Source organism: Chrysochloris asiatica, unplaced genomic scaffold, assembly GCF_000296735.1.
Source record: "Chrysochloris asiatica unplaced genomic scaffold, ChrAsi1.0 scaffold00195, whole genome shotgun sequence".
Taxonomy (NCBI): Eukaryota; Metazoa; Chordata; class Mammalia; order Afrosoricida; family Chrysochloridae; genus Chrysochloris; species Chrysochloris asiatica.
This window is the reverse complement of record NW_006408713.1, coordinates 5,919,786-5,932,794: the sequence shown is the minus strand read 5'-3', so window position 1 is coordinate 5,932,794 and position 13,009 is coordinate 5,919,786. Positions and strand designations below refer to the sequence as shown.

Here is a 13,009-nt window from a genome sequence, read left to right as displayed (position 1 = left end):
GGGGGCGGTGGAGCCAAGCAGACACCATTGCCTTTGTCTCTGTTTGCTACTGGAGTGGCCCCCTGTGGCCTGGAGAGGTGGGGCTGCCCAGGAGAAGGGCGGCCCTTCCTTTTAGCGGCCTTCTTTGGGGAGGCTGTGGTGGCTCCGAGGCCCGTGGGCGGGCACCTTGCAGATAAGACATTAACAGTCCCTCGGACTCACCCCTGCAGATTCGCTGACGTTTTCTTTCAGCCCAGGTGCTCGGGTGAGGTGCCAAAGGTTCCCTATAAAGCGGCCAGGGCACCGACTGGTGGCCACTTGTCCTCTGCCTACTGCCCTGTATCCAGCCAGAGACCACCATGGTGAGGCTTGTGCTGCCCAACCCAGGCCTGGAAGACCGTATTCCATCCCTGGGGGAGCTAGATACCATCGAGAAGGAAGAAGCCTCCTCCCGGCCCAAATGGGACAACAAGACGCAGTACATGCTCACCTGCGTGGGCTTCTGTGTGGGTCTGGGCAACGTCTGGCGTTTCCCCTACCTCTGCCAGAGTCACGGAGGAGGTAGGACCCGGGGTTCACGGGGAGGGGTCAGATCCATGCCAGGGCAGAGGGAGGATGGGTGGGGTACCTCGGTACTCCTGGTGTAAACAACAGACTCACACCTAGGTGAGCACCCCCACGGGGCTCCCAGAGGGCAAGGGGATGTCTGGAGGGATGGGGATTGTGAGATTGTCCAGCTGGTGGCTGTGGGGAAGACGGGCACCAGCCCCCACCCCCACCTCCGTGTGTGCACAGAGCACACTGCCCACTGGCCGGGCACCCCTGTGGGCAAGAGTGGGAGGGGAGGACACAGACTCGGTCGGAGGATACGGACCACCACAGATACAAACTCCTGGGGTCCTGATGATTGGTTCTGTCCTAACCCACTCTCCCTCACCCTATGGGCTGCAGAGAGGAGGCCCCCTCCAGGACCCAGGAGTCTCCTCAAGGACAGATTGGGGCCCCTCAAATGTGTACACTAAGACTGCTTCCACCTCCAGGGCTGGGGCCTCAGAGGGGTGACCACAGCCCCCTCTGCTGGACCCCTCCAGAGGCTTCCTCTGGCCGTGGACTGGGGACGATGTGCCCCAAGTTGTTTGAAGGTTGTGACCATCAGTAAGCTGCCGTTGAGGCGGGTGGGGTGGCTCGCTCGCTGCTCTCTGCATCAGGATGGACAGCTGGAGGATTTAAACTTTCTGAGTGACACCTGCTGTCTGCCCTCCAGATTTCGTAGAAGTCATTTGTTTTTCTAACTGAAGACACGGGCTTTGTAAGAAGAGCTGACAAGGCTATTCCCAGGGAGCTGCACCTCTCCCTGCCAGGGCTATCAAGGGTGAGCTTTGGAGTAGCTGGGACACATGCTTTATAAACTCTGGGTCCAGTCTGCACTGACTGAGCAGGCAGAGAGACTCTGGCCACTTGGGCTTGTTCTCCATGTGGTGCAGCGTGGCCAACGTCAGGAGGGGCAGGAGCTCTAGACACTGGGTCCAGAGCATTCATGGTCCTGAGTCTGGTGTGGACCACCAGAGGCCCACTGACGAACGGATTTTACAGCTGCAAAAGTTGCTGGCTGCTTCCACGGCTGACCTGGTTTACCCTCCACCCCACGGCCATGCTGTTTCAAAGTGACCCTAGAGGACAAAATAGAGTCGTTCCGTGTAGTTTTTAAGGCTGCGCATTCTTACAGAAGCAGACAACCTCATCTTTCTCCCAAGGAGTGGCTGGTGGGTTTTGAACAGCTGAGCTTGTGCTTTGACGCCCAATGCTTAACCCACTGAGTCACCCGTGGCCTGTTCTCTCTCTTAAATGACTTGTGCTCTCCGTTCTTACTGGAACTTTCTGTGACTCCACTGTCAGCACCGTGGGTGTCCCCGTCTGCCCCTCCACACAGCATCTGTCCATACAACTCTCATTGGAAGCCCAACAGAGAGAAGAACTCTGCAAAGTCCTGTCCCCGTGGTTGGGGGAGGCACTGAGGAGGCTCATGCTGGGAGAGGAGGACCACTCTGTGGAAGTGATGGCTGCTGCCTGAGCCCACTGGAAGGAATACCTAAAACCAAACATCACCCAGAGTCTTCAGACTTGAAGATAGCCCCTAAGAATGAGCCCCAAAGGAATGTGGTAGAGATCAGTGTGTTGGAAGCAGGGGTGTGGCTTTTGGAAGAACCCATTTATAGGACAAATGTGCCTTCTGGAAGGCAGCGTCAAAGTGTTGCTTCTGGTCACCTCGGAGGAGATCCTACTTGTACTGTCCTCATGCAAAAGGCTGAAGCCACCCTGGAGTCTCACCGTCCACCACAGAATGTCACTCTGTCCTGTGCTGCCTAGCACAGACATGGGCATCCATAGCTCCCTAGAGAGCAATGGTGCCATCTCCCATCTACAGCAGGTATGGGTTCCATTGGGCACCCAGGAAGAAGGTGTCAGAGAAGTTGAGAGGCCACAGTGGGCACAACCCATCTCCCTCTGCACTCCAAGCTCAGAAGTACATTGGCCTTTCCAAGAGCCCCCCAAAAGTTGCAAGAATGTGGCCAGAGCCACCCACACTCAACCCCACAGGACAGAGGGGCACCAAGGGCCCCTCCCTGGGGTATGGGCTCTGTGAGGTCACAGACTCAAAGTTTAGAGTTCGGTGACTCTTTTGGGATCCTGGGCAAGCCCCATGTGGGTCCCGTCTCATCTCCCAGACCTGCCCAGCCAGGCAGGACCTCCAGCACCTTCCAACACCTGAGTCTCAGGTCCACTCACATGGGCCAAGGGCACCCAGATGCCCAGCAGACCCCAGTTCTACACACAGGAGCCTCTGCTCAGGTTCACTGGTCTGTCAGCCCAGCTTGGGGTCCCTTTATCAGCCCAACTCAGGGTCCCTCCATCAGCCCAGCTCAGGGTCCCTCCATCAGCCCAGCTCAGGGTCCTTCCATCAGTCCAACTCAGTGTCCCTCCATCAGTCCAACTCAGGGTCCCTCCCTCAGTCCAACTCAGGGTTCCTTCCTTCGTTCCACTTCGGGTTCCCTCCATCAGTACAGCTCAGGGTCCCTCCATCAGTACAGCTCAGGGTCCCATTCCATTAGCCTGGCTCAGGGCTCCTCATTTCATGTGCCCAGCTCAGGGGTCCCCATTTTGTCACCCAGACTCAGGGTCTTAATTCTGTCTGTCTCGCTCATGGGGTCCTGGCCCCATCAGCCCAGTTTGGGGTGGCGGGTGTCCCAACCTCAGACTCCCTGTCCTTGATGGGGCTTTCCCATACCCCTCATAGAACTTCTTTCTCCACCCCATGGGGGGCTCCCTTTGTACATGCCCCTCCTTTGCTCTGTCTACACTCACGGGCAGGCTCTGTGAGTGTTCCCAGACCCCCTCACCCCAACCCTCCACTGTCCTCTCTTGAGGGACCTGTCCTTACTAGCCCATGAAGAACATGACAGCATCCCCACAGGACACCTTTGGGTGAGGCAGCGCTGGATGGAGGGGGCTTTAGGCTCCCCCCAGTCTTTGAGTCAGTGACACCCCATAGCCCCTCCCGCACAGTTCCCCCTCCAGCTCCTCTGCAGAGAAAAAGACCCCGTAACCTGAGAGAAATTAACAGACTGACACCCTTAAGGATGTCCAACCCTGACTATTAATCTTGCTTGGTAGGAACTCAATGTGCCTCTAATTATCTGCTAACCACAGGTCAGTGGTTCAAACCTACCTGCTGATCTTTGTAAAATCTGTACAGGATTGCTATGAGTCGGAACTGACTCAATGGCACTTAACAGCAACAACAACAAACAAAGCAAATCCTTTCTTTTATCCTGAACTTAATATTATGAAAAAACCTTAAAATTCAGGAAAGTAGAAAGATTACAATAAAGACCCGTACACCAACTACTTAAATAACATGAGCCTGGTGGTGTTATGGGTTAAGTACTGGACTGTTAAACTGCAAGACCAGCAGTTCAAATCCACAAGCCACTTCTGGGGAGAAAGATGAAGCTTTTTGCTCTTTTAAAGATTTATAGCCTCAGAAACTCTATACAGAATCACTATGAGTTGAAATTGACTTGATGGCGGTGGATTAGGTGAAACAGTTACTAACCGTTTATCATATCTATTGCGTGAATATACAAGTGTACACACACGTACACATGACTGAACCATTTCAAACTAATTTATAACCATCATGTACCTTAACTCCAAATACTTCAGTCTATTTCTACAGAGAACAAGCACAATACCATTTTCAAAATGATTGATAAAATTTGTAACAAATCCCTAGTAATTTAGAAAGCCCAGCTGTCAAGAAACTAGTTTCCAACTAGTTGTTAAGTGCTGTGATGTTGGTGGTGGTGATGTGCCGTGATCTTTACGGGAGCAGAAGACTCATCTTTCTCCCACGGAACAGCTGGTAGTTTCAAACTGCTGACCTTAAGGTTCGCAGCCCGATTCATAACCACTACACTACCAGAGCTGTGGAGTTGGTTCCAAATCATAGCTACCCTATATAGGGTTTTGGTGGCTGTAAGTCTTTGCAGGGAGCAGAAAGCCTCCTTGTTCTCCCTCGGAGCAGCTGGTGGGCTCGAACCATCAACCTGTGGTTTGAAATCCTGTGCTGATCCTATAGAACCACGATGCTCCAGAATCAAACTAAGGTACATTCACCTATATTACTTTGTCTAAGTTTCTGCTGGGCTAGAAAAAGGTCCTCTCCCAGTTTTGTTGTATGAAATTAACTTTCTCAAGAGCTTGCCTTGTTATGTAGAATGATAAAATCCTGACTTTGTCTGATGACTCCTCAGAGCACCCTTTAATTGTCCCTCTTTACTTCCAAGGTCAAAAAATGGGTTTGGGTAAATACATCCGGCATCAGCTCAGGGGAAACAAATCCCTGCTGTTCTGACCATCACTGATGTCTCCATTGAATTCGTGTGTTTGCTTCAGCTAACCACACACTGCAATTCATTCTGTTGATCTCAGTATAAAAGGAAAACAAAGCAGCAAATTGCTGAGAGCCCTAACCCAGAACAAGACCTTACAATAATCGCTCCGTAGAGGTGGCAGTTCTGCTATAGCAGTGAAATGAAAGCACTGGTGTTTGGTTTCATTCCCTTGGGTTTAAATATACATAGAAACAGTGTGTGTATGGGTGGAGGAAGACTCAGCTCCAACCAAACCCACTGCTGATAAGTCAGTTACAACTCAAAGCAACCCCATAGGACAGAGTACAAGTCTTTATGGATGGAGATGCCCTCAGAGTGGTTGGTAGGTTCATTGTGAGGGAACCAAAACCAATCTTTTGGTTAACAGCCAAGAGCTTTAATCACTGTATCCCCAAAGCTCCTTGGGTAGAAGTTTAGGGTTTGTAAACGGAGTGAGCGGGGTCATGGGATGATGTAAGAATTTCTTCCCTGGGTCTTCGCTCTCCATCATTTCTCCCCATGCATTTGATTCTCCCTGCAGTGCACACTCCTGGACTCCCTTGCACTCATACCCTAGCCACCTCCTTCTCACGCCCACCTCTAGGGCCTTGCTGGACTTCAAGCATGGGCTTCTATCTCTCAACCAAACAGCACGCCACCCTCCAGCCCTTGGAAATGGTGATCCCAACTCCTCCTTCCTCTTTATTTCTGTATCCTGAATGCTTCCCAACATGCTCTAGTCCTGCCTGGCTGCCCAAGCTGTTACAGTCCCTAAGATCCAGGCTTTGATGGACATCTGGCATGGGAGGATCAAGCATCGGACAGTCTCTGTCCCGACACGGCAGCCACTGACTCCCAGGATCTGCGGATGCTGTGTGGCTGCAGACTGTGCTGGACCACTTTCTTGAGCCCTGCTGTAGTAAATGTAGTTTGGGTGCTTGCTGAGACATTTGTCAGAAGCCACGTCCCACCGGAAGGTCCTTGAGGACACCTCCCCATACCCTACCACTCTGGCCATGCCCATAGGAGGTTTAAGGAAAGAGGTTTGGACTTGGAATTGAAGGTGGAAGATCAACTCCCAGCTCAACCAACTGGCAATCTGGGCAGATAGCATGTACCTCCTGGAGCTGGTTTTACCGATGAAGGAAAATAAAGGAATTTCTGTGAGCAAGCTTCAAAATTCAAACGCAGATGCTTCAGTGAAGTTGAACCAAGTATGTCAGAGTAGAACTGTGCTCTGTAGAGTTTTCCGTGGCTGAAATGGGGGTGGGGTGGGGGAGTAGATTGCCAGACCTTTCTTCTGAGATACCTCTGGGTACACTTAAACCTCTACCTTTCAGTTAGCAACTGTGCCATTAAACATTTGTTCTACTCAGGGACTTCAAATGCATTATTGTTGTTAGGTGCCATGGAGTTGGGTCAAAGTGAACCTATATACAACAGAACAAAACAATCGCTAGTCCTCACCCTCTTCACAATTGTTGTCGTGTTGAGCCTGTTGCTGCTACCACTGTGTCAATACACGTCCTTGAGGGTTGTTCTCTTTTTCACTGACCCTCTATTGTTCCAAGCATGATGTCCTTATTCATGGACTGGTCCCTCCTGGTAACTTGTCCAAAGTTCGTCTTGCCATCCTGGCTTCTAAGGAGCTTTCTGACTATTTCTTCCAAGACAGATTTATTTGTTCTTCTGGCGGTCCATGGTACTTTGGGTATTCTTCACCAACACCATAATTCAAATGTCTCAACTCTTCTACAGACTTCCTTATTTGTTGCCCGATTTTCACATGCATATATTGTTGTTGTTAAGTGACATCAAGTTGGTTCTGACTCACAGCAACCCTGTACAGGGTTTCTGAGCAGGGGCTGGTGAGGATCATAAATAATATGGCGTCGGTCAGGCGCACCTTTGTCCTCAAAGTGGCATCTTTGCTTTTCAACTAGTTATTTGTGAATTGTTGCTGTTGTTAGGTATGGTCAATGTAGCACTAACTCATAATGATTCTGTGTACATCGCAATGAAATATGACCTGGTCTTGTGCCATCCTCGGAGTCATTGCTAGGTGTGAACCTGGTGTTGAAGCCACTGAGTCAGCCCGTCTCGTTGGCGGTCTTCCTTTTTTTTTATTTCTTTGTTGACCCTCTATTTTTCCAAGCCTGACATCCTTCTCCAGGAACTGGTCTCTCCTAGGAACATGTCTCACCATCCTTGCGTCTAAGGAGCATTTGGATTTTACTTCTTCCAGCATAGATTTGCTCACTCTTCAGCCAGTGTGTGATTCTTTCAATAGCCTTTGCCGACACCGCAATTCACGCGCATAGATAAACAGCAACTACAGCAAAAAGTCATTGCTGTGAAATCAATTTAGGCTTGTGATGACCCCACATTACAGAACAGAACTGCCACATAGGATTTTTTTGGCTATAACCTTTCCAGAAGCATGTTGCCAGGATTTCTTCCAACATGCCACTGGGTGGGTTTGAACTCTAACCTTTGGATTAGCAGTTGAGTGCACACTGGAGCAAGAATGGGTCTTACCTCAAATAAGTGCTCTTCCCATCCACCCACACGGAACCCTGTTTTTCTCTCAATTATCCTAATGCCAGCCCCCTGGGCCTCCATCTCTGGTGTTGCTGCCACTCTAAACAGGGTCCCTCATCCTGCCTGTGCTTTTCTCCCTTGATGGTCCGAGGGTCCTTGGTGTCTGAACTGTAAGATTAACTACTCTCCTGTTTTTGTTACAAAACTTCTACCTTTACTATTGTGACAATCACAATTAGCTATGATGATAATTATTCACTATTGAATCATATGAATCTTATCCCCATCTCTTTTAACCAGACCCATCTAGACAAGATGAAAACTATTCAGTGGGGGCTATTCCCCCACTTCCACCCCTGCACACACTATCAAACTAAACTCTCCCTTGAAACCTTGTAAGCCAGTCACTTTGTGCCTTTATCGCCCACTCATTTTAGGTAGCCAGTGTCTAAGTTGCCTATCCCTATCTGCCCTGTGTACAGAGAGGATAGCATTGATACTTGATGTGAAGACTCCTTCCCTCTCTGTGGGTAGTTAGAGTTACTACCTCCATGAGTATAGGTCAAGTTCATCAAATTGTAGCAATTTACACTTGTTTCCTTTATTAAAACTTGTTTTACTCTTTTTATTTATTTATTTTTTTAATCTTCCTCTAGTCAAGTTCTAAGGGAGCTCTGGTAGCTTAGTGGTTACAAATTGGGCTGCGAACCGCAAGGTCAACAGTTCGAAACTACCAGCTGTTCTGCTGGAGAAAGATGAAGCTTTATGCTTCCATAACGATTTACAACCTCAGAAACCCTCGGAAACCCAACAGGGTAGCTATGAGTCAGAACTGACTCCACGGCACATAACAACAACAGATGAGTTCTGATTATCAAGCCATCGAGGCTAGGTCAAATGGGTATTATCAGCAGGTTTGGATGTTCTTGTGCATCTTCCCTCACTTCATATCAGCTGGATGCTTCACTGGGAGCTCTAGCCCTCTGTGGATATGTCCGTGTCCATGGGCTTAGGTGTCCCTAGGTCTCACCACACTTTGGACTCACTCATATCCAGGTCAATAGAAGTCTGTGGACCATGGTTGAGCCCATTTCTTCATTGCTGCCTTTCCCCCTCTTTCACTCACCAGTAGACCAATGTGGTCATCAGCAAGTTTACATGCCTGTTCATTTGTTCCCTTTGAGTCTCGGTCTTAGTGGGGGAGGGCCTCCCCAGCTCTTGAATGCAAGCTCTGTCCACACCCACTGCACACAGTCAGCCTCTGGCCATGGTGCTGACCTTAGGGCATACAGCAGCTGTGTGATGCATCCTCAGGTGGGGGCTCTGGCCCTAAGCATGGTGTAGGAGGGACCAAGGACTGGGCTCCAGGCAGGTGGAGCAACGTGATCAAATTCACAGGGCCCTCTTACCTGGGTCTCTAGAGGTCCTACTTCTGGACCTACATCTGGTAGTCCTCCTCTCAATTGAGGACACGAGGGTCTTCAGCTGTGTTGGGAAGCTACACCTCCTGCGCCACTCCCTAACGTCCTCCTCTTCTACGTCTTCCTCATTCTACCTTAATTTCTCAAAGGAAAATAAAACTCCCACCTCTGAAGCAGGTGCATCTCTTCCCCGAGGGAAGCTTTCTCTTTCAATATCTGGTGTCAGATTACTCATCAGCAAGGCAAGCACAGGCTGACTTGGGCTTACTTACTAATCTACAGGGAAGAATTTAGCATCAAAGTTTCTGCTTCCAGGTTTGGCTGATGTCTTTCTCTCTCCCAACCCCACAGCTTCTTCCTACAAAATCAAAGACTATTTCCAAATGTATCATCCCTGACAGGGACTGAGTACTCACTAAGCAAGGTAAGCATGGGCTGACTTACAAAGAAAGATGTGGTGAAGCCCACATGACATTGGTGGCTAGACACTAGGAAGTAAGCATAACTTGGCCATGCTTACCTTGCTTATTGACTGTTCCACTCTGTGTTTTTCGCTCCCATTGTTTCCACACCTGTGCCACAAAGCAAACACCAAGCACAATGTCTACTCAGGGGAGATGTGCATCTCTGGGAACCTTTGGAACCACATCCACTCACCCAGAAAGTCCCCATCTGGCGGGGGACACACGGCTTCCTTCACTGCTGACACTAGGTGACCTCAGCCTCCTTCACATCCCCTCCTCAAGGTCAGAAGAAGTCACCAGGGTTAAAAAAGAAAGTTAATCTTTCCCTAAGCTTGACTTTAAGAGTTTTGGCGGTCTGAGTTCCTTGAGAGACAGACTCCCAGGAGTTCAGAGTCTACTCATTCCTTGAAAGAGCAAAGGTGTTCACATGCCTGCCCCTTGTCAGCTGCTGCCTGAGCTGGGATGACCAACGGGTGGGTGGGCCTGCCTCCAGGCTGCTCCTACAGGATGGGAGCAATGTAGGCAGCATACACTGGGCCTGTCCTGTAGTCCTCAGATTCACTGGATGAGTACCTGCTTAGCCCCTGTGCACCTAAGGACTGGAGCACCCCCTGGGCATCTTAGCCCTTGAAACACCTGAGCATCAGCTGAACCCTTGTGCACCTGAACCCCTGCTAAGCACACCTGCTCCTGGCACAGAGGCTGTACCTGCTGCTTAGCAATTAATGGCTGCTTGCCCTAGAGAAGCTGAAGGGAGGGGTGCCAGGTGTATGAGCATCCCGGGAGAGTGCACTCACACTGGGCCAGCAGCAAAGGGGACTGCAGATGAAAGGACACCCAAATGGGGTTTTCTAGGGTGAGTAGGAGTTCGCCAATGGAGAGAGAGAAGCAGGGAGACCTGGGGGTGGGCGTGAAAGAGCCCTGAATAAAGCATGAGGGCTGGGGGCTAAAGGACATTGGAGAATGAGCTACTTGGTTTTCTTCTTGGTCATTTTGTCCAAGACCGTTTCAAATTAAGCCCCTGAGGAACAATCAGAAAGATTACTCTTCAAACCACTCACTAACCAGTATGTGAGTTCAACCAGGATGGAAGCCTCTTGGAGGTGAGTCCTGGAGCCTGCCTGCTAGGGACCAGGAGAGAAGGGTGTGGGCTCCAAGCAGCTCCCAGCTTCTCAGCTGCCCACCTTTTCTCAGGGGTCTGGCTCCAACATCTTCCTTCTCTGGGATCTCCGTCCTTGCTCTCTGCTCCTCATTTCACACACCCCTAACAGCAAATGCCCCATCACTTTCTGGGACCCCTGACCTTGAGGCAGACCCAGCATTTAATGAAAGCTATCCCCTTGGACCACAGGCTACTCAGGTCAGCCCCTGAATGGACACAGGCCAGCCTGTCTGGGAGGCACACGGTACCACTGAGATCCAATCCCTGCTCAGCCCAACACATGGGCACCACATGGTGGGAGGGAAAGAAGGAAAAGGAGCACACAGGCCCAGGGGTTAAACAAGGAGTGAAGGGGTGGGAAAATTGTGGAAGCTTCTGGAGATCCAGTGTCACTCTGGCTCTCTCACAATGTGTGTTTACACTTGGATCCCATTGGGATTTGAAGGCTAACTGCACTGTGTGGAGAGCCCAGTAGGGGGAGATAGTGGGCCTGTCTACAGCCATGACGGTGGATGGGAATGAGGTGCAGACTTGAAGGAAGAACAGAGACAAGCATGACAGGGCAAAGAAGGAGGATGTAAGGACGGGGCCAGACTTTCCAGAGAGACAAAGAAACATAGACAGACCGGGAAGGTGAGCGAGGGGTTGTTACTGTTGTTAGATGCCATCCGGTTGGTTCTGACTCACAGCCACCCTGTGCACAACAGAACAAAACACTGCTCGCTCCTATGCTAGCCTCAAAATCATTGTTCTGCTCAAGCCCATTGCTGCTGCCACTGTGCCAATCCAGCTCTTTTTCACCGATCCTCCACTTTACCAAGCATAATGTCCTTCTCAAGGGACTAGTGCCTTCTGACAATATGCCCAAAGTATCAGAGGTGAAGTCTGACCATCCTGGCTTCTAAGAAACATCTGGTTGTCCTTCTTCCAACATAAATTTGCTTGTTCTTCTGGAAGTCCGTGGTACTTTTACTCTTCTTCTCCAACACCCTAACTCAAATGCATCGATTCTTCTTTGGTTTTTGAGACTATTGAAAATACCAAGACTTAGATCAGGCTCACCTTAGACCTCAAACTGGCATCTTTGCTCTTGAATACTTTAAAGAGGTCTTGTACAGCAGATTTGCCCAATGCAATACATCCTTTGATTTCTTGACTTCTGCTTCCATGAGTGATCCAAGCAAAATGAAGTCTTTGGCAACTTCAATTGTTTCTCCATTTATATGGATGTTGTTTATGGTCTAGTGGTGAAGATTTTTGTTGTTTACATTGAAGAAATGTAATGCAACATTGATGCAATCTACACCAAAGATGCAGACTTAGATCTTCATCAGTAAATATTTTTACTTCCCTTTACTTTTAGCAAGCAAGATTGTATCATCTGCATATCACAGGTTGTTAATAAGTTGTCCTACAATCCTGATGCCCATATTCTTCTTCATATAGTCCAGCTTCTCAGATTATTTTCTCAGCATACAGAGTAAATATATATAGTGAAAGAATACAATCCTGATTCACACCTTTCCTCATTTTAAACCAGTTATTGTCCCTTAGAGGAGTCCTGGTGTGGTGCTGTGGGTTAATGTGCTGGACTGCAAAGCTGGTTTGAACCACAAGGTCAGTTGGTTCAAGCTAACCAGCTGTTCCTAGGAAACCCTATAAAGGGTCACTATGGGTCAAAACCAACTCGGCAGCACTTAACAACAACAACAACAACAACAACAACAATGTCCCTTAAGAGTCCTGGTGTGGCACTGTGGGCTAATGTGCTAGATTGCAAAGTCAGTTTGAACCACAAGGTCAGTGGTTCAAGCTCACCAGCCACCCCTTGGAAACTCCACATAGGGTCACTCCAGTCAGAACCAACTCAACGGCACTTAACAACCACAACAACAATGTCCCTTTGTTGTGTTCAAACAACTTCTAGGTCTAGGTGTAGGTTCCTCACAGGCACAGTTAAGTGTTCTGGAATAGTCATTCTCCACGATGCTGTCCCTAGCTTGTCTTGACCCACACAGTCAAGAGCCTTTGCATGGTCAATAAAGAATGGGTAAATATCTTTCTCCACCACTCTTCTGTCAGTTTGTCATACTGTGGTGGCTTGGGAGTTGCTGTGATTCTGAAATCTATGCCACTGGTATTTTAAATACCAGCAGGGTCACCCATGGTGGACAGGTTTCAGATGAGCTTCCAGACAAAAGTAGACTAGAAAGAAAGAGTAATGAACAGCTTCCGAATATTTAGTCACTGAAAACCTTATGAATAGCAGAGAAACACTGTCAGATGTAATGCCAGAAAATGAGCCCCTCAGGATGGAAGGCACTCAAAATGCGACTGGAGAAGATATGCCTCCTCAAAGAGGAGTTGACCATGATGATGTGAATGGAGTAAAGCTCATAGGAGAAAAGCTCACAGAACCTTCATTTGCTGATGGGACAAAACTCAAAATGAAGACAAACAGATGTAAACATCCATTGAAAATTGGAACATGGAATGTACAAAGTATGA

General features: G+C 49.1%; 1 protein-coding gene across 1 annotated transcript in view; it reads left to right on the top strand.

Annotated features, from left to right (window-relative positions):
* Positions 1-338: 338 nt before the first annotated feature.
* The window catches only part of SLC6A19 (solute carrier family 6 (neutral amino acid transporter), member 19), a 36,132-nt gene continuing 23,461 nt past the window's right edge, over positions 339-13,009 (top strand). The window contains exon 1 of the mRNA XM_006872381.1: positions 339-540. Within this exon, the coding sequence (XP_006872443.1) occupies positions 339-540 (202 nt within the window). The remainder of the gene's footprint in view (positions 541-13,009) is intronic.